Consider the following 21,387-nt stretch of genomic DNA (forward strand, 5'->3'; position numbering starts at 1 on the left):
ACAGGTTCAAACACACACACGCACAGACACACACACCCACACACACAGACACACACACCCACACACACACACAGACACACACGCCCACACACACGCACAGACACACACGCCCACACACACGCACAGACACACACACACACACACACACACACACAGACACACACGCACACACGCACACACACACGCCCACACACACGCACAGACACACACGCACACACACGCACACACACACACACACGCACACACACGCACAGACACACACACGCACAGACACACACGCACACACACACACGCACAGACACACACACACACACCCACACACACGCACACAGACACACACACGCACAGACACACACACACACACACACGCACACACACACACACACACACACACAGAACGTGGGTTTTAATTCAACGCCCTCCTGAAGACCTGAGCGTCACTTTCAAAGCACAAAAATATGGAGACGATGAAATGTTTCATTTGATCGAAGTCGAGACAAAGGAGAGTAAACACGTCATGAACACGCCATGAACACGCCATGAACACGTCATGAACACGCCATGAACATGTCATGAACACGCCATGAACACATCATGAACACGCCAAGAACATGCCATGAACATGTCATGAACACGCCATGAACACGCCATGAACATGTCATGAACACGCCATGAACACGTCATGAACACGTCATGAACACGCCATGAACATGTCATGAACACGCCATGAACACGCCATGAACACGCCACGAACACGTCACGAACACGCCATGAACATGTCATGAACACGCCATGAACATGTCATGAACACGCCATGAACACGCCATGAACATGTCATGAACACGCCATGAACACGTCATGAACATGTCATGAACACGCCACGAACATGTCATGAACACGTCACAAACACGTCATGAACACGCCATGAACACGTCACGAACACGCCATGAACACGCCATGAACACGCCATGAACATGTCATGAACACGCCATGAACACGCCATGAACATGTCATGAACACGTCATGAACACGCCATGAACATGTCATGAACACGCCATGAACATGTCATGAACACGTCACAAACACACCATGAACACGCCATGAACACGTCACGAACACGCCATGAACATGTCATGAACACGCCATGAACACGTCATGAACACGCTAAGAACACGCCATGAACATGTCATGAACACGTCACAAACACGCCATGAACACGTCACAAACACGCCATGAACATGCCATGAACACGTCATGAACACGCCATGAACACGCCATGAACACGCCATGAACACGTCATGAACACGTCATGAACACATCACAAACACGTCATGAACACGCCATGAACACGTCACGAACACGCCATGAACACGTCATGAACACGCCATGAACACGTCATGAACACGCCATGAACACGTCATGAACACGCCATGAACACGTCATGAACACGTCATGAAAACATCAGAAACTTCATAAAAACGCCACAAAGACGTAAAAAAACATATCATACAAATATCATAAAGATGTCATAAAAAACATTAAAATATAATAACACACACAGACACACACAGACACACACACACACACACACACACTGAGGACTGTCCATAGAGCCCAGATGTGTTCTATACATAGATCCCTCGCCCCCTCTGTCTCCATCTGAGGCCGTTGACCTTTGACCTTTAGTTGCTGTTGTGGAAAAAGAGTTGAAATGGGTGGCTCTGAGGCGTGGATGACCCGATCCCCCTGAACGCCCCGCTGACATCTCGCCGTCTCGCCGGCGTATCGAGTTGAAGCCGGAGCGACCTCCAGACCCGTCTTCAGTTTCTCGAGCGCCAGTGAAAGTTTGTTGTGAAACTCTTCGGCGTTGCGATGAAGAACCTCCCAGAACCCCTCCATGAACTCAACACGTTGTGTACCCGTCTGACACACACACACACACACACACTCGAGGTGTCTGGTTACAGCAAAAAGTGACTCTAACCTTTGACCTCTCAGGACGTGGTGGAGATGAAGGTCGTAGGTCAGTTACCTCGTCACGGGAATGAGCTCATTAAAGGCCGACGGCTCCATTGCCGTATCACGTTGGGGGGGGGGGGTATCACCCGATACTTTGCCTTCATGTGTTGGACCGTGTGTGTCTGTCTGTGTGTGTGTCTATGTTTCTGTGTGTTTCTGTGTGTATGTGTGTGTGTCTATGTCGGTGTGCGTGTGTGTGTGTGTTTCTGTGTGTTTCTGTGTTTCTGTGCGTGTGTGTGTTTATATGTGTGTGTCTGCGTCCGTGTGTGTGTTTATATGTGTGTGTCTGTGTGTGTGTGTTTATGTGTGTGTGTGTGTGTGTGTGTGTGTGTGTGTGTGTGTGTGTGTGTGTGTGTGTGTGTGTGTGTGTGTGTGTGTGTGTGTGTGTGTGTGTGTGAAAAAATGGGAAATAAATCTCCAACATATCCACGTTTCCTCTGAACTGGACTCTTTATTCTATGGTGTGAAATTCTCGAATGAAAACATTTATTAAATAATAAATGAATGAAACAACTTTAACTTTAACTTTAGGGTTAAATGAGGCAACAGCTGATTATTAGTGTTTATTAGAGCCGTAAAAATAATCATTAATGTCTGTAACGCTACCGCATGCTTGAAAGAGATATCGCCTGTCGTGCGTCTATATTTGGGATTTATCATCGAGAGTTATGAACTGCATATAGACCGTATAGCCTCGAGCGGCTGGGACCGAGGCGCTGCTCTCGGTTGTATAGCCTCGAGCGGCTGGGACCGAGGCGCTGCTCTCGGTTGTATAGCCTCAAGCGGCTGGGACCGAGGCGCTGCTCTCGGTTGTATAGCCTCGAGCGGCTGGGACCGAGGCGCTGCTCTCGGTTGTATAGCCTCGAGCGGCTGGGACCGAGGCGCTGCCCTCGGTTGTATAGCCTCGAGCGGCTGAGACCGAGGCGCTGCCCTCGGTTGTATAGCCTCGAGCGGGCTGGGACCGAGGCGCTGCCCTCGGTTGTATAGCCTCGAGCGGGCTGGGACCGAGGCGCTGCTCTCGGTTGTATAGCCTCGAGCGGGCTGGGACCGAGGCGCTGCTCTCGGTTGTATAGCCTCGAGCGGGCTGGGACCGAGGCGCTGCTCTCGGTTGTATAGCCTAGAGCGGGCTGAGAGCTGCAAGTTCTGAAAAAAAGTCTTTCTTACGGCGTAAATAAGAAATAACAAGAAGTAAATATTGATATATTGCGTATTTATTTCACTTTTAGCTCGTAGCCTCAGCTGCTGCACATGAACCTCGTCTTCTCTCACGTCGTTCGCTTCACTTTCACTTTGAAAACCAGAAGATCTGAAAGACCAAAAACAAACAATATGATTCAGGTTTTAAATCTAAAGACTTTATAAAAACATCTCTCATGTCAGAAGAGCCGCTTCACAGTCCTCCAGTGTTCTTGTTATCTTGGACCAGCCTCTTCCTCTCCTCCTCCAGCCTCTTCCTCTCCTCCTCCAGCCTCTTCCTCTCCTCCTCCATCACCCACTCCCCTCCCAGGTAGCGCAGCGCCCCCTCTGGCCGCCCGCGGCGCCGCGGCCTCGGGTCCAGCAACGTCCGGAAGAAGCGGCGGGCCGGCGCCGTGAAACACGCGAACTGGGGAGCAACGGCGGCAGGAGAAGGAGGAAGAGGAAGAGGCCCGTCCTCCTCCTCCTCCTCCGTCTCCTCTTCCTCGTCCTCCTCCTCCTCCTCCCCCGCTCCGTCGACCCACTCCCGATACTTCCGGTAGGCCCGGCAGTCGCCGGCGGTCTGGGCCCAGGGGTGAGTGCCGGTGAGCATGGCGTAGGTCAGGATGCCCAGGGCCCAGCTGTCCGTGGCGGTTTCCACGGAGACCCAAACCCTCGCCGCCTTCTTCTTCTTCCTCTTCCCCTCCTCCTTCTCCTCCTCTTCGTCCTCCTCCTCTTCCTCCTCGACGCAGTCCTGGTTCCCGCGAGCGACCTCGGACTCGGGGGCGCAGTACGGGGAGCTGTACCAGACCTCCGGCACCCGGGCGCCCACGGCCTTCACCTGGGGAGGAACACACCGGCTGAACACGCACCGCAGACAGAGGCCACGGGTCAAAGGTCAAAGGTCAAAGGAGTCAAATGTTCTCTCTGACTGTTGAGATTCAGTTATAAACTTCTCCTCTAATTAATTTACCAAGGAAGGAAAGGAAGGAAGGCAGAAGAATGGAAGGAGGGAATGAAGGAAGGAAGAAGAGAGGAAGGAAGGATGGAAGGAAAGAAGGAAGAAAGGAAACAAGGAAAGAAGGAAGGAAGGGAGGAAGGGAGGAAAGGAAGGAAGAAGAATGGAAGGAGGGAAGGAAGGAAGAAGAGAGGAAGGAAGGACGGAAAGATGGAAGGAAAGAAGGAAGAAAGGAAAGAAGGAAGGAAGGAAAAAAGAAGGAAAGGAAGGAAGAAAAGAAGGAAGAAGAATGAAAGATAAATGAAATGAGGGACTGAAGAAAGGAAGGAATGAAGGAAGGAAGAAAGGAAGGAAGGGAAGATGGGAGGTCGGAAGGAAGGTCAACAATGGATTTAATTTCATGAATCCATTGGTTAACTGGTAAATTGGTTGATTGGCTAATTGGTTACTTGGTTAATTGGTTACTTGGTTGCTTGGTTACTTAGTTGATTGGTTCATTGGTTACTTGGTTAATAGGTTACTTGGTTACTTGGCTAATTGGCTACTTGGTTGATTGGTTAATTGGTTACTTGGTTAATTAGTGAATTGGTGAATTGGTTAATTTGTTAATTGGTTACTTGGTTAATTAGTTAATTGGTTGATTGGTTAACTGTTTACGTTGTTAGTTGGGTAATTGGTTAATTGGTTACTTGGTTACTTGGTTACTTGGTTGATTGGTTAATTGGTTCCTTGATTAATTGGTGAATTGGTTACTTGGTTACTTGGTTGATTGGTTACTTGGTTAATTGGTTACTTGGTTAATTGGTTACTTGGTTACTTGGTTAATTGGTTATTTGGTTAATTGGTTGATTGGTTGATTGGTTAATTGGTTAATTCGTTAATTGGTTGCTTGGTTACTTGGTTGATTGGTTACTTGGTTACTTGGTTAATTGGTGACTTGGTTACTTGGTTACTTGGTTAATTGGTTACTTGGTTACTTGGTTGATTGGTTAATTGGTTACTTGGTTGATTGGTTACTTGGTTACTTGGTTAATTGGTTACTTGGTTGATTGGTTACTTGGTTCTCACTGACCATGCCGAAGTCTCCCAGCTTCACGTGGCGGCAGGCGGCGTCGCACAGGAACACGTTCTCCGGTTTAAGGTCCCGGTGCACGAAGCCTAGCGCGTGAAGGTGAGACAGAGCGCCGGCCAGCTGGGAGACCACCCGCTGGGCGGCGGCCTCCTCCATGCCCACCTGGGGGGGGGGGGGGTGAGAGGTCTGCTTATCACCATGTACCCCACACACACACACACACACACTCACCTCGGGCAGGATGCGGGCGTAGAGGTCGCCGTGGAGACCGGCCTGCTGGGCGAACACGTAGTGCGCCGGCGTGCTGTAGGCGATGCCCAGCGCCCGCGTCAGCGCCGGGTGGCGGCAGAACACCTGGTACTCCCTGAGGAAGGAGGCGAGGGGCGTGGCCTCCCGCGGGAAGAACTTCAGGGCCATGGGGGTGCCTGCAACACACACACACACGTACACAGACATACACACATATATACACACACAAACACACACACATATACACACGCAGACAGACATATACACACACACACACAATGACTGTTAGGTCTTTTTTATGGTATATAACACACACACACACACACACACACAGGATTGTCTCAGAAAATTAGAGTGATGAGTTTTATTTCTGTAATGCAATTCAAAAACAAAAATGTCATGTATTCTGATTATTACAAATCATCTGAAATATTGAAGCCTTTATTCTTTTAATATTGCTGATTATTTACAGCTTAAGAAAACTCAAATATCCTATCTCTAAATATTAGAATATCATGAAAAAGTATACTAGTAGGGTATTAAACAAATCACTTGAATTGTCTAATTAACTCGAAACACCTGCAAGGGTTTCTGAGCCTTGACAAACACTCAGCTGTTATAAATCTTTTTAACTTGGTCTGAGGAGATATTGAAATTTTATGAGATAGGATTTTAGAGTTTTCTTAAGCTGTAAGCCATAATCAGCAATATTAAAAGAATAAAAGGCTTGCAATATTTCAGTTGATTTGTAATGAATCCAGAATGCATGACATTTTTGTTTTTTAAATTGCATTACAGAAAATAAAGAACTTCATCACAATATTCTAATTTTCTGAGACAGTCCTGTATATACACACACACACACATATACACACACGTACACAGACATACACACATATATACACACACACACATATACACACACGTACACAGACATAAACACATATATACACACACACACATATACACACACGTACACAGACATACACACATATATACACACACACACATATACACACACGTACACAGACATAAACACATATATACACACACACACACATACACACACAGACACACACACACACACACACAGACACACACACACACAGACACACACAGACACAGACACACACACAGACACACACAGACACACACACACACACATAGACATACACATACAGACACACATACATACACATACATACACACACAGACATACACACACATAGATACACACACACAGACACATACACACACACACACACATACACACACACACACACACAGACACACACACACACACAGACACACACACACACACACAGACACACACACACAGACACACACACACACACACAGACAGACACAGACACACACACACACACACACAGACACACACACACACACACACACACACACACACAGACACACACACACACACACACACACACACACACACACACACACACACACACACACAGACACACACACGGACACACAAAAAAAAAAACAAATAAAACATAACACACAAAAACAAAAAAAAATTTTTAAACAAACAATAAAAAAAATAAAAAAAAAATTTTTTTAAAAAAAAAAGACAAAAAAAAAAAAAAAAACAAAAAAAAAAAACAAAAAAAAAATTTTTTTTATATTTTTAAAATAATAAAATTTTATATTTTAAAAAATTTTAAATAACAAAATAACAACCCCAAAAAAAACGGGAAAAAAAAAAAAGAAAACCCCAAAAAATAAAAACAAAAAAATAAAAGAAAAAAAAAAAAAAAAAACAAAAAAAACCCCCCAAAAAAATACAAAAACCATATAAAAAAAAAAACCCCCCCCAAAAAAAAAAAAAACAAAACAATAAATAACACAAAATACAAAATTTTAAAACAAAAAAACAAACACCCCTTTAAAAACAAAAACACAACAAACAAAACCCTAAACCCCAAAAACAAACAAAAAAAAAACAGCGCCCCTCTGCTGCCCGCGCTACCGCGCTCGGTCCAGCAACGCTCGGAAGAAGCGGCGGTCAAGCGCCGTGAAACACGCGAATTGGGAGCAACGGCAGAGAAGGAGGAAGAGGAAGAGGCCTGTCCTCCTCCGCCTCTCTTTCCTCGCCCTCCTCCCTCCCTCCTCCCCGCCTGCCGACCCACTCCCGATACTTCCGTAGGCTCCGCAGTCGCCTGCTGGTCTGGGCCTAGGTGAGTGCCGTGAAGCATGGCGAGGCTGACACCAGGGCTCAGTTGTCCCATGTTTCCCCACGAGACCCAAACCTCGCCACTTTCTTCTTCTTTCCTCTTCCCTCCTCCTTCTCCTCCTCTTCTTCGCCCTCCTCCTCTTCCTCCTCGACGCAGTCCTGGTTCCATGAACACCTCGACTCGGGGCTGAAAATGGGAGCTACCCGAGACCTGGCACCGGGCGCCCAATGGCCTTCATACCTGGGAGGAACACACTGAACACGCACCGCAGGACAGAGGCTACGGTCAAAGGTCACAGTCAAAGGAGTCAAATGTTCTTCTGACTGTTGAGATTCAGCTATAAACTTCTCCCAATTAATTTACTATGAATAGTGCGAAGAACAGTATGAACGAAGGAGGGAATGAAGGAAGGAAGAAGAGATAAGAAGGATAATGAAGAAGGAAGAAAGGAAACAAGGAAAGAAGGGAAGGAAGGAGAAGGAGGAAAGGAAGGAAGGAAGAAGAATGGAAGGAGAGGGAAGAAGTAGAGAGGAAGGAAGGATTTGAAAGATTTGGAAGAAAAGAAGGAAGAAATGAAAGACATGAAGGAAAAAAGAAGGAAAGGAAGGGAAGAAAAGAAGGAAGAAGAATGAAAGATAAAAATGGAAATGAGGGACTGAAGAAAGGAAGAATGAAGGAAGGAAGAAGGAAGGGCGATGGAGGTTTGAAGAAGGTCACAATGGATTTAATTTCATGAATCCATTAATAACTGGTAAATTGGTTGATTGGCTAATTGTTACTTAATAATTATTATTTGGCTGTTTGGTTACTTAGTTGATTGGTTCATTGGTTATCTCTGTTAATAGTACCCTGGTTACTATTAATCAATACTTGGTTGATTAATTACAATTGGTTGATTGTTACTTGGTTACTTACACTGGTTACTGGTTACTTGGTTACTTGGTTGATTGGTTAATTGGTTACTGTCTTTGATTAATTGGTAATTGGTTAATAATACTTGCTGATTGGTTAATTACATTGCTTTGGTTACTTGTTGACGGTTACTACACTGGTTACTTGGTTAATTGGTTACTTGGTCAATTTTGTTATTTGTTAATTGGTTGATTGGTTGATTACACTGGTTAATTCTGTTACTGGTTGCTTGGTTGATTGGTTACTTGGTTACTTGGTTAATTGCGACTTGGTTACTTCTGTTACTGGTTACTTACACTCATAATTGTTGTTAATTGTTACTTGGTTGATTGGTTACTTGGTTCTCACTGACCATGCTGGAAGTCTCCCAGCTTCCACGTGGCGGGTAGCAAGGCCAAGACAGGAACACGCCTCCTCCGGCTCTGATCCTGCACGGCCCAGCGCCATGGAAGGTGAGACAGAGCGCCGGCCAGCTGGGAGACCACCCGCTGGGCGGCGGCCTCCTCCATGCCCACCTGGGGGGGGGGGGGGGGGGTGAGAGGTCTGCTTATCACCATGTACCCCACACACACACACTCACCTCGGGCAGGATGCGGGCGTAGAGGTCGCCGTGGAGACCGGCCTGCTGGGCGAACACGTAGTGCGCCGGCGTGCTGTAGGCGATGCCCAGCGCCCGCGTCAGCGCCGGGTGGCGGCAGAATGACAGCGACACCTGGTACTCCCTGAGGAAGGAGGCGAGGGGCGTGGCCTCCCGCGGGAAGAACTTCAGGGCCATGGGGGTGCCTGCAACACACACACACACACGTACACAGACATACACACATATATACACACACAAACACACACACATATACACACGCAGACAGACATATACACACACACACACAGTGACTGTTAGGTCTTTTTTATGGTATATAACACACACACGTACACACACATACACACATATATACACACACACACATATACACACACGTACACAGACATACACACATATATACACACACACACATATACACACACGTACACATACATAAACACATATATATACACACACACCTTCCCTCCTTTCTCCGTTCCCCTCTTCCTTCCTTCCCTCCTTCCTTCCTTCCTCCCTACTCTACCTCTGCTCATGCTCTAAAGAGGAAGTCACACACACACACACACACACACACTCACTCCCCCCCCCCCCCCCCCACACACACACACACACTCACACACACACACTCACCCCCACCTCTCTCCCTGTGCACAGCCAGCATCACTTGTCCGTACGATCCTTCACCCAGAAGCTTCAGGACCTGGAAATGCTCCGAGGTCTTCATCACTGGGAGGGACTGAGAGGTGAGGAGACACAGCTCGTCTAGGAGGTGAGGGGCAGCCTGAGGACACACGCACACGCACACACACACGCACACACGCACACACGCACACACGCACACGCACACACACACGCACACACACACGCACACACGCACACGCGCACACACACACACCACACACGCACACACACACAACGCAACACACACACACGCACACACACAGCACACACAGACCACACACTGCATCATACACAGTCACACGCTACACGATTAAAAACATCAGCGTAACACAACACGTACATATGAACCATTATTACACGCCGAGCTTTGAATCGCAGTACCGTGCACACGGCGATCGCAACACACGATCACGCGGGTGTAAACACACGACACGTTATACTCCTGACATCCCTTTTTGCCTAGCACGCACGTCATCACACGGACAAGTTAAACAGCTAGAACACCACACATGAGCAACACACACACACACACACACACACAACACACGACACACACACACACACACACACACACACACACAACACACACATAACACACACACACACAACACACACTAACACAACACACACACCACACACACACAGCACAACAACACACACACAAACACACACACACAGACATACAACAACACACACAACAACACACAACACAGACACACACACACACACACACACAACACACACACACACAAACCACACTATCACAACACACACTACACAACACACTACACTACACACACACTACAACACAACAAACACACAACACACAACAACACACACGACAACAACACACACAACACACACACACACACACACACACACACAACACACACACACAGACACACAACACACACACATAGACACACACAACACACACAACACACACACACACACAGACACACACACACACACACACACACACAGACACACAGACACACACACACAGACACACACAGACACACACAGACACACACACACACACACAGACACACACACAGACACACACAGACACACACAGACACACACACACTGGATCCCCTAAATACTTGAAATACTGGACAGTATTCATTCCTTCTTTCCTTCCTTCCATTCTTCCTTTCTTCCTTCCTTACGTCCTTCCTTTGTTCTTTCCGCCTTTCCTTCCATCTTTCTTCCTTTCTTCCTTCCTTATCTCCTTCCTTCCTTATTTCCATATTACCTTCCATCCCTCTTCCTTCCTTTCCTTCCTTCCTTCCTTATTTCCTTCCTTCCTTTCTTCTTTCGTTCCTTCCTTCTGTCTTTCCTTCATTCCTTCCTTCTTTCATTCCCTTCCTTCTTTCCTTCCTTCCTTTTTTATTTCGTTCCTTCCTTCGCTTATTCCTTCCATCCTCCATTACATTCCCTTCTTCCTTCCCTCCCTCCTCCCTCCATCCCTCCTTTCCTTCTTCCTTCCTCCCTCCTTCCCTCCTCCCCTCCTTCACCTCTGCTCTCTATATATAAAAGAAAAAAATCATCAAATCAATCATCAAAAAAATTTTAATGTATAATTTAAACTTTGTTTAAATGTTTTTTAAGAATTAAATGTATATAATTAAGAGAGAATCTAAATGGACATAAAGTTCATGAAGTATTCACATTTCTTTTATTTCATCCTCACAAAAACTCAAAATAAGGACCTTTAGAAACATGTTGTTTGTTTTCCCGCTTTGTGAATTCTGTTTTTTTGGCGGGAAAAATAAGCGGGAAATCTATAAAATGTTGTTGATGCTGTGAATAAAAAAAGTAAAAACAAGGCACACATGATCCGGTTCAGACGGCGGAATGATCCCTCACAGGACCACCGCGCCAGCTTCACCGCGGAACACCACGTTACATAACACACACACACACACCAGATGACAGATCATCTTGGCAAACGGTGGGTCGCCTGCATACATGGGAGCATTATATATTTTATTAATGTCCCTATACATCACAAATATACACATTATCGCATGTACTTTACTGTGATATGAAAGGGTGTTTATATTTGTTCTTTGCAGGTAATTACAATCATATATAAATATGTATATATATGTATCTATTATATGTATGTATTTATGATTTGAAAACACTCACCCAACGTGACCATTTCATAGAGCAGGACACCAAAAGACCATCTGTCACAGAGTGAGAGGGAGTCAAGAAAAGAGACAGGATCTTGTACTTACTACTACTTATATATATTTATATATAAATAAATATATATATTTATATACAGAGAGAAATAAATACATATTTACAATTATGTTTTTATATATAAATAAATATATAGATCTCTATAACTAAATATATACGTATTTATACATATATATGTATAAATATATATTAATAAATATATTTATTTATATATATTGTTGATTAATCAACAGACATAGAGACAGACAATAGATACACACACAGACAGACTTATATACAGACAGACACATAGACACACTATACACACAGACATACATATTAGAGACACAGACATAGACAGAGATACATAGAGAGACAGACACACATACACACAGACACAGACACACACATAGACAGACACATACACACATACACAGACACACACATACACACTCACACAGAGACACACACACAGATAGACACACACGCAGAGACACAGACACACACACATACACACTCACACAGACACAGACAGACACACACACAGACAGACACACACAGAGACACACACTCACACAGACACACAGACAAACGCACACACACACACAGCTGTTTAACCCACCAGAGCTGAGGCCACTTGTTCGGCCATGGAGAAGATCCTCTTCTCTGTCATCTCACATGAACCCTCTGCACCCGAGTTACCCTTCAGGGGGGGGGGGGTAAACATATGATCAGTCTCCTGACATCCTTTAGAGTCAGAGCCCCGGGTCTCCTGTCTCCCTTCTCTCTCTCCATGTCTGCATTCATCATTCTGTGACATCCAGAGGTGAATGTACAGCACCTGCCACTGGAGACGCTCTGGATACCTGTGTCTCAGTGTTGGGATGTATTGCCCTCTACTGCCCCTCAGAGGCAGAGAGCAGTCATTACATCTGTTAAGTCACGGTCCTGTGACTGTGAGGAATACCAAACCGTCCACTTCTGCTCCATCGATATTTTTGGGGCAATAGATTCCATTTAGAAGTTTTTTTAGGGTTCTCAAAGTGTTTTTGATGATTTTAACCGTACCTGTCGACATCTCCACAGGTAGCCCAACAGGTCCCTGTGCTGCAGCTCCTCCACCACCATCATGGGGGGCGGCTGCACCGTCACCACCCCCAGCAGCTCAGGTAAGAAGGGGTGTGGCCCCAGGCCCGACAGGAAGGACGCGAAACCCACAAAGTGCTGCTTCTCGCTGCTGTTTGCTCGCTCTGAGAGATTAGAGACCAGAATCAGGTGTTCACCTGTTATCAGGTGTTCACATGTACACAGCAACTGTTCACATTAGTTTGATGTCATTAGGGTTTAAATAATACATTTTGTCACAAACAATGAGGTTTCTGCTGTAAGACCTCTGAGGCCAGCAGTAAGACCTCTTTAAGGCCTGCAGTAAGACCTCTTTAAGGCCTGCATTAAAACCTCTTTAAGGCCTGTAGTAAGACCTCTTTAAGGCCTGCATTAAAACCTCTTTAACGCCTGCAGTAAGACCTCTTTAAGGCCTGCAGTAAGACCTCTTTAAGGCCTGCAGTAAGACCTCTTTAAGGCCTGTAGTAAGACCTCTTTAACGCCTGCAGTAAGACCTCTTTAAGGCCTGCAGTAAGACCTCTTTGAGGCCTGCATTAAAACCTCTTTGAGGCCTGCAGTAAGACCTCTTTAAGGCCTGCAGTAAGACCTCTTTAAGGCCTGCAGTAAGACCTCTTTAAGGCCTGCAGTAAGACCTCTTGAGGCCTGCATTAAGACCTCTTAAGGCCTGTAGTAAGACCTCTTAAGGCCTGCATTAAGACCCTCTTGAGGCCTGCATTAAGACCTCTTTAAGGCCTGCATTAAAACCTCTTTAAGGCCTGTAGTAAGACCTCTTTAAGGCCTGCATTAAAACCTCTTTAAGGCCTGCAGTAAGACCTCTTTAAGGCCTGCAGTAAGACCTCTTTAAGGCCTGTAGTAAGACCTCTTTAAGGCCTGCAGTAAGACCTCTTTAAGGCCTGTAGTAAGACCTCTTTAAGGCCTGCATTAAAACCTCTTTATGGCCTGCTGTAAGACCTCTTTATGGCCTGCCAAGACCTCTTTAAGGCCTGTAGTAAGACCTCTTTAAGGCCTGTAGTAAGACCTCTTTAAGGCCTGCATTAAAACCTCTTTATGGCCTGCTGTAAGACCTCTTTAAGGCCTGCTGTAAGACCTCTTTAAGGCCTGTAGTAAGACCTCTTTAAGGCCTGTAGTAAGACCTCTTTAAGGCCTGCAGTAAGACCTCTTTAAGGCCTGCTGTAAGACCTCTTTAAGGCCTGTAGTAAGACCTCTTTAAGGCCTGCAGTAAGACCTCTTTAAGGCCTGCTAAGACCTCTTAAGGCCTGTAGTAAGACCTCTTAAGGCCTGCAGTAAGACCTCTTAAGGCCTGCTGTAAGACCTCTTTAAGGCCTGTAGTAAGACCTCTTAAGGCCTGCATTAAACCTCTTTATGGCCTGCTGTAAGACCTCTTTAAGGCCTGCCAAGACCTCTTAAGGCCTGCTGTAAGACCTCTTTAAGGCCTGTAGTAAGACCTCTTTAAGGCCTGCTGTAAGACCTCTTTAAGGCCTGTAGTAAGACCTCTTTAAGGCCTGCAGTAAGACCTCTTTAAGGCCTGCTGTAAGACCTCTTTAAGGCCTGCAGTAAGACCTCTTTAAGGCCTGCATTAAGACCTCTTTAAGGCCTGCATTAAGACCTCTTTAAAGCCTGTAGTAAGACCTCTGATACCTGCAGTAAGACCTCTTTAAGGCCTGCATTAAGACCTCTGATACCTGCAGTAAGACCTCTTTAAGGCCTGCATTAATACCTCTTTAAGGCCTGTAGTAAGACCTCTTTATGGCCTGCAGTAAGACCTCTTTAAGGCCTGCTGTAAGACCTCTTTAAGGGCTGCAGTAAGACCTCTTTAAGGCCTGCAGTAAGACCTCTTTAAGGCCTGCAGTGAGACCTCTTTAAGGCCTGCAGTAAGACCTCTTTAAGGCCTGCAGTAAGACCTCTTTAAGGCCTGCTGTAAGACCTCTTTAAGGCCTGCAGTAAGACCTCTTTAAGGCCTGCTGTAAGACCTCTTTAAGGCCTGTAGTGAGACCTCTTTAAGGCCTGCAGTGAGACCTCTTTAAGGCCTGCAGTGAGACCTCTTTAAGGCCTGCAGTGAGACCTCTTTAAGGCCTGCAGTGAGACCTCTTTAAGGCCTGCAGTGAGACCTCTTTAAGGCCTGCAGTAAGACCTCTTTAAGGCCTGCATTAAGACCTCTTAAGGCCTGCATTAAGACCTCTTTAAGGCCTGCAGTGAGACCTCTTTAAGGCCTGCTGTAAGACCTCTTAAGGCCTGCTGTAAGACCTCTTAAGGCCTGCATTAAGACCTCTTAAGGCCTGCTGTAAGACTCTTTAAGGCCTGCAGTAAGACCTCTTTAAGGCCTGCAGTAAGACCTCTTTAAGGCCTGCAGTAAGACCTCTTTAACGCCTGCAGTAAGACCTCTTTAAGGCCTGCAGTAAGACCTCTTTGAGGCCTGCATTAAGACCTATTTGAGGCCTGCAGTAAGACCTCTGAGACCTGCAGTAAGACCTCTTTGAGGCCTGCTGTAAGACCTCTTTAAGGCCTGCAGTAAGACCTCTTTGAGGCCTGCATTAAGACCTATTTGAGGCCTGCAGTAAGACCTCTGAGACCTGCAGTAAGACCTCTTTGAGGCCTGCAGTAAGACCTCTTTAAGGCCTGCATTAAGACCTCTTTAAGGCCTGCAGTAAGACCTCTTTAATGCCTGCAGTAAGACCTCTGAGACCTGCAGTAAGTCCTCTCTGAGGACTCTGTACCTCTCAGCACCCTCAGGACCACGTCCCTGTTGTCCATGCGTGCTCTGTAGAGGCTCGTGGAGTCGTCTGGGTTAATGGAGAAGGTCTGCGGCAGGGCGGTGACCTGACTGAAGGCTCCACGCTGCCGCTCGGTGGACTCCCGTGGTACTGCGTCCAGAGTCGGCACCACAGTCTGCTGCACTTCCTGAACCGACATGGGCAGCACTTCGTGCTCCAGGGGGTTTATCCCCGGGGGCGCTAGAGAGAGAGACGCAGATTAATACATGCGAGTGTCGTCCTTTTGAAAAGGGAAGACTCTAATCCTGTGAAGACTCGGTGGACTCACCATCAACTCCCTGCAGCTGACGTCGGGGGCTGGTCCTCGGCCTGTGGGTGGAGCGGTGGTAGCCCGGAGTCCTCTTCCTCTGAGGGCAGTACCTCATGATGCACACGGCCACCAGCGTCACCACGGACACCAGGAGCAGCAGCGTGGGCACGATGATCACCGCCTGCATGTGCTCCACGATGACTAGAGAGGGGGGGGGCAGGGGGCAGGACGATTGTACCTGCACTGATAAGGGAGACCTTCCCACCGGGGGAATGTCCTCACCCCTCTGAGGACATCACACGAGCCACAAGTCCTCCACGCCTTGTGGATCGTGTGCAAGAAGAAGAAAAATCAACCTCAACGTCTCCGTCAAGACCAGATCTCTGTTGGTTCTGATTTGGTTCCTTCAAAGGTAGAAGATCAAGAAAGAGGATCGTATCATCAGTTTACATAAGTGGAGATCTTAAAGCTGCGTGATGCGAATATCCTCAACGCTTTACTCACGTGACTATTTGTGGCTTTTCGCGCCATTCGTGAGGGGGCGGGGCTTAGCAGGGGGCGGGGCTTATCTATGTGTCTACTCCGCGGAAACAGTTCTCACTTCCTTCCTCCACCATGAAGAACTCACCACGAGTTCTGCTTCGTCCTCGTTGACGTCACACACACGTGTGAACACGTGACGCCTCGTGTTTGAGTTCATAACATTAATATCATGTTTATATATTTATACACGACATCGCCCGTCGGCTCACGCAGCTCGGTGACCTTCACCTCGAGTCGCGGGGAAAATTCCGGTGGACCTGTTGTCCCGCCGCATCGCTCACATACCTGCAAACTTGTCACCTTTCGGTGAAATTCACCGTTTTTAACTCAAAATAGGTCATCCACGTGAATCGTGGAGATCCGAAGAGTTTTTGTTTTTGGGGGGGGGGGGTCACCTGGCCCGCTGCCGTTGAGATTGCAGTGAGACGCGGAGAAAAGTGTGAAGTGGTGCTCTTCGCAATAAAACATCTTTGATGGGACGTGTCGTCTCGCCAATCAGCGTTCAGATGTCGACATCGTTTGGGGTTTAGGTTAGCTTGAATGTTAGCCGCCACATCTACTCCTGTCATGCTGCACGGTGTAGCGATGCTAACAAAGCACCAGACGTTAAACACGATGTGATTTAGCATATTTTAGTATCGATACTTCATTAAGAGAGCGATCAGGCGCACGCGCTGCTCCGTGTCGAGCTGTCTGCGACACCGCTGCGCAGCTCACAGCGAGAGAAGAGGAGCAGCTTTAGAGACTTCGCTTAAAAAATAAAAAAGATGCCAGAAGTGAAATGTTTCAGTCTGTAAAGTTGTGTAACTCTCCAGCTGCTCATCCTGATGAACTGTGGATCATCTGGTCAGAGACTAACGGCCTCATAGTGTATAATCAATGCTATGATGGAACCATGTAGTTTCATTCATATCTGGCTGTATTAATACTAATATTACTGTCATTTGTTAAGTGTTAAAAAGTTGGTAAAAAGTGAACCATACAGATGTTTTATTTATTACTATTATAGATAAATATACCAGTCTCGAATTTATGGTACCATATTGTTTGTATGGTGTATTGAATTCTGGTATCGGGTATCATGATATTTATGGCAGGTATGTAATATGTATAGAAGTTATAATATGAGTATCGTGACAAACAGGTAGAGACAGAACAGATTCAGGAGAAGTCCATGAGGAATGTTCAGGCAAAAAGGAAGTTGGTTCATGAATGACTTTAACCATATTATATATAATGACAATGTATATTTGTTATTACTATCATTATAGGGCTGAGTCAGAGGAGGACCTTTTGTTCTTAAACTGTCTTTACCCCAAAACACTCACGACGGTGAGACGTCATCGCGGCCGACAGGAAACAAGAACAGCTGCAACATTATCTCCCAAATAAATAAACAGGAGGAGAGAATAAACAGAGAGAAGACGTCACGCATTGAACCCACTTATGACAAAGACGGCCTTTAAGAGGGGTTTGTGGGGACCAATGAGATGCGTCCTGCCTCCAAAGGTCCTTTTAGAGGCCCGCAGGTGGTTTGTGGGGACCAATGAGATGCGTCCGGCCTCTAAAGGTCCTTTTAGAGGCCCTCAGGTGGTTTGTGGGGACCAATGAGATGCGTCCGGCCTCTAAAGGTCCTTTTAGAGGCCCTCAGGTGGTTTGTGGGGACCAATGAGATGCGTCCTGCCTCTAAAGGTCATTTTAGAGGACCTCAGGTGGTTTGTGGGGACCAATGAGATGCGTCCTGCCTCCAAAGGTCCTTTTAGAGGACCTCAGGTGGTTTGTGGGGACCAATGAGATGCGCCCGGCCTCTAAAGGTCCTTTTAGAAGACCTCAGGTGGTTTGTGGGGACCAATGAGATGCGCCCGGCCTCTAAAGGTCCTTTTAGAGGACCTCAGGTGGTTTGTGGGGACCAATGAGATGTGCCCGGCCTCTAAAGGTCCTTTTAGAGGACCTCAGGTGGCTTGTGGGGACCAATGAGATGCGCCCGGCCTCTAAAGGTCCTTTTAGAGGACCTCAGGTGGTTTGTGGGGACCAATGAGATGCGCCCGGCCTCTAAAGGTCCTTTTAGAGGACCTCAGGTGGCTTGTGGGGACCAATGAGATGCGCCCGGCCTCTAAAGGTCCTTTTAGAGGACCTCAGGTGGTTTGTGGGGACCAATGAGATGCGCCTGGCCTCTAAAGGTCCTTTTAGAGGACCTCAGGTGGTTTGTGGGGACCAATGAGATGCGCGCTGCCTCTAAAGGTCCTTTTAGAGGACCTCAGGTGGATTGTGGGGACCAATGAGATGCGCCCGGCCTCTAAAGGTCCTTTTAGAGGCCCTCAGGTGGTTTGTGGGGACCAATGAGATGCGCCCGGCCTCTAAAGGTCCTTTTAGAGGACCTCAGGTGGCTTGTGGGGACCAATGAGATGCGCCTGGCCTCTAAAGGTCCTTTTAGAGGACCTCAGGTGGCTTGTGGGGACCAATGAGATGCGTTCTGCCTCCAAAGGTCCTTTTAGAGGACCTCAGGTGGTTTGTGGGGACCAATGAGATGCGCCCGGCCTCTAAAGGTCCTTTTAGAAGACCTCAGGTGGTTTGTGGAGACCAATGAGATGCGCCCGGCCTCTAAAGGTCCTCTGCCTCTAAAGGTCCTTTTAGAGGACCTCAGGTGGATTGTGGGGACCAATGAGATGCGCCCGGCCTCTAAAGGTCCTTTTAGAGGACCTCAGGTGGCTTGTGGGGACCAATGAGATGCGCCCGGCCTCTAAAGGTCCTTTTAGAGGCCCTCAGGTGGTTTGTGGGGACCAATGAGATGCGCCCGGCCTCTAAAGGTCCTTTTAGAGGCCCTCAGGTGGTTTGTGGGGACCAATGAGATGCGCCCGGCCTCTAAAGGTTCTTTTAGAGGACCTCAGGTGGCTTGTGGGGACCAATGAGATGCGCCTGGCCTCTAAAGGTCCTTTTAGAGGACCTCAGGTGGTTTGTGGGGACCAATGAGATGCGCCCGGCCTCTAAAGGTCCTTTTAGAGGACCTCAGGTGGTTTGTGGGGACCTTTCTCCACCAATGAGATGTGTCCGGCCACTAAAGTGACGTTTCTAACACATTTCATATCAGTCCTTGCAGAATTTCGCTGGAATCTGGAATAACGTCACAAGGCTATTGACACGTTTCAAGAGAACCCCCCCCCCCCCTCCCCGTATAGAGTCATGCACTTGGCAGAGTCCGTCGTTGTATTTTTTTTACGGGTCATTGCGTCAGCACACACACACACACACACACTTCCCCTTCTCTCTCTCAACAGCGAGCGCTTCTTTTCCTTTTTGAACCTCTGGTGAACTTCCGGATGCGAGCACGTCGTCGTCTGGCAGGAAGTGAAAACTTCACCCAAAAAAACAACCGAGAGAAACTTTTTTTCACTTTCAAGGAACTGGCAACCCACGAGGGTCATGATCGACTTCATGGAGTTCATCTTTTTTAAATTTCGGGGAGGATTCTACACTTAGATAGAACCCCTAAAATGCTGCACTGTGGCCTTTTAATACTTTTGGTATAATAAAGTTCATAATCTAGTAAAAAGTCCTTTTCACTCCATCTGTCTCAACTAATTATTGATTTTCTGACAACATATCGTGTTAATCCGGAACTTTGATGAAAACTTTGCACCAAAAAAAGGATAAAACCCCCAAAACTATGTGTGTCGTAATAATATAAAGAAAATACTAAAACAGCTCCGTTAAAAATGAAAAAATGAAAAGTCATTAATAATAAAATAAGTTCTGCACCATCTGCTTCATAAGCTCTAACTTTCCAAACTGTGTGTGTGTGTGTGTCTCATTTCGTCAAGGCAGTATGACGTCAACCAGGAAGTGGGGAATTTTGTACTTTCCCCCTCCCCCAGGCCGCAGTACCACCGTTGACCACGGGGGGCAAAGTGTCATCAGCACACTGACCCTTCCACCTTGAAGCGTCCCTAACCCGTCCTCACGCAGCGAGCACATCAAATTACAGAGAGGGATGACATCATCGTCTGCCTCCCTGTGTATCACCTCTCTCAGACACACACACACACAAACAGACACACACCGACACACACAGACACACACACACACTCACAGTGTTTCATGACTCTTCTTGTTGTTACGAGTCAGCAGGTTTTAGTGATTTCGTTGGTAACCGCATTAAGTAAGAAAGTGTGATGTCATCCAGAAGTCGCCTGTGACTTTCACTCACAACTTCTCATTCATAAAAGCACCAGAGACACAACTATAACTATAACTATCACTATCACTAATACTATAACTATCACTATAACTATAACTATACATATAACTATAACTATCAATATAACTCACTATAACTATCACTATAACTATCACTAATACTATAACTATCACTATAACTATCACTAATACTATAACTATCACTATAACTATAACTATACATATAACTACAACTATCAATATAACTATCACTATAACTATCACTATAACTATCACTAATACTATAACTATCACTATAACTATCACTAATACTATCACTATAACTACAACTATCACTATAACTACAACGATAACTATAACTAATACTATCACTATCACTAATACTATCACTATCACTAATACTATAACTATCACTATAACTATAACTATCAATATAACTATA

At 46.4% G+C, this 21,387-nt stretch overlaps 2 protein-coding genes across 2 annotated transcripts; both read right to left on the reverse strand.

The window, feature by feature from the left end:
- Positions 1–3,208: 3,208 nt before the first annotated feature.
- On the reverse strand, positions 3,209–10,341 carry LOC130198318 (serine/threonine-protein kinase SBK1-like). The gene is made up of 5 exons (XM_056421467.1): positions 10,273–10,341; positions 9,822–9,966; positions 9,165–9,367; positions 5,223–5,384; positions 3,209–4,033 (listed from the first exon to the last, which is right to left on the reverse strand). Exons 1-5 carry the CDS (start codon positions 10,339–10,341, stop codon positions 3,410–3,412), a joined length of 1,203 nt encoding a protein of 400 aa, XP_056277442.1. The 3' UTR covers positions 3,209–3,409.
- A 2,311-nt stretch (positions 10,342–12,652) lies between these two features.
- Positions 12,653–17,221, reverse strand: LOC130203700 (uncharacterized). The gene is made up of 4 exons (XM_056430104.1): positions 16,227–17,221; positions 15,902–16,138; positions 13,131–13,312; positions 12,653–12,765 (listed from the first exon to the last, which is right to left on the reverse strand). Exons 1-4 carry the CDS (start codon positions 16,393–16,395, stop codon positions 12,676–12,678), a joined length of 678 nt encoding a protein of 225 aa, XP_056286079.1. The 5' UTR covers positions 16,396–17,221; the 3' UTR covers positions 12,653–12,675.
- Between the last annotated feature and the right edge of the window lie 4,166 nt (positions 17,222–21,387).

The sequence above is a fragment of the Pseudoliparis swirei genome, chromosome 1 (assembly GCF_029220125.1).
Source record: "Pseudoliparis swirei isolate HS2019 ecotype Mariana Trench chromosome 1, NWPU_hadal_v1, whole genome shotgun sequence".
In the NCBI taxonomy this organism is placed as follows: domain Eukaryota; kingdom Metazoa; phylum Chordata; class Actinopteri; order Perciformes; family Liparidae; genus Pseudoliparis; species Pseudoliparis swirei.

Excerpts from the sequence above, each read along its gene's own strand:
- LOC130203700 (XM_056430104.1), bottom strand. The coding sequence starts at position 16,395 with ATGCAGGCGGTGATCATCGTGCCCACGCTGCTGCTCCTGGTGTCCGTG. Across the intron at positions 16,139-16,226 it reads TCAGCTGCAGGGAGTTGATG|CGCCCCCGGGGATAAACCCC; the intron begins GTGAGTCCACCG and ends CTCTCTCTCTAG. Across the intron at positions 13,313-15,901 it reads GGTCCTGAGGGTGCTGAGAG|AGCGAGCAAACAGCAGCGAG; the intron begins GTACAGAGTCCT and ends CTAATCTCTCAG.
- LOC130198318 (XM_056421467.1), bottom strand. The coding sequence starts at position 10,341 with ATGACGTGCGTGCTAGGCAAAAAGGGATGTCAGGAGTATAACGTGTCG. Across the intron at positions 5,385-9,164 it reads ACGCCCGCATCCTGCCCGAG|GTGGGCATGGAGGAGGCCGC; the intron begins GTGAGTGTGTGT and ends CCCCCCCCCCAG. Across the intron at positions 4,034-5,222 it reads AGCTGGGAGACTTCGGCATG|GTGAAGGCCGTGGGCGCCCG; the intron begins GTCAGTGAGAAC and ends GTTCCTCCCCAG.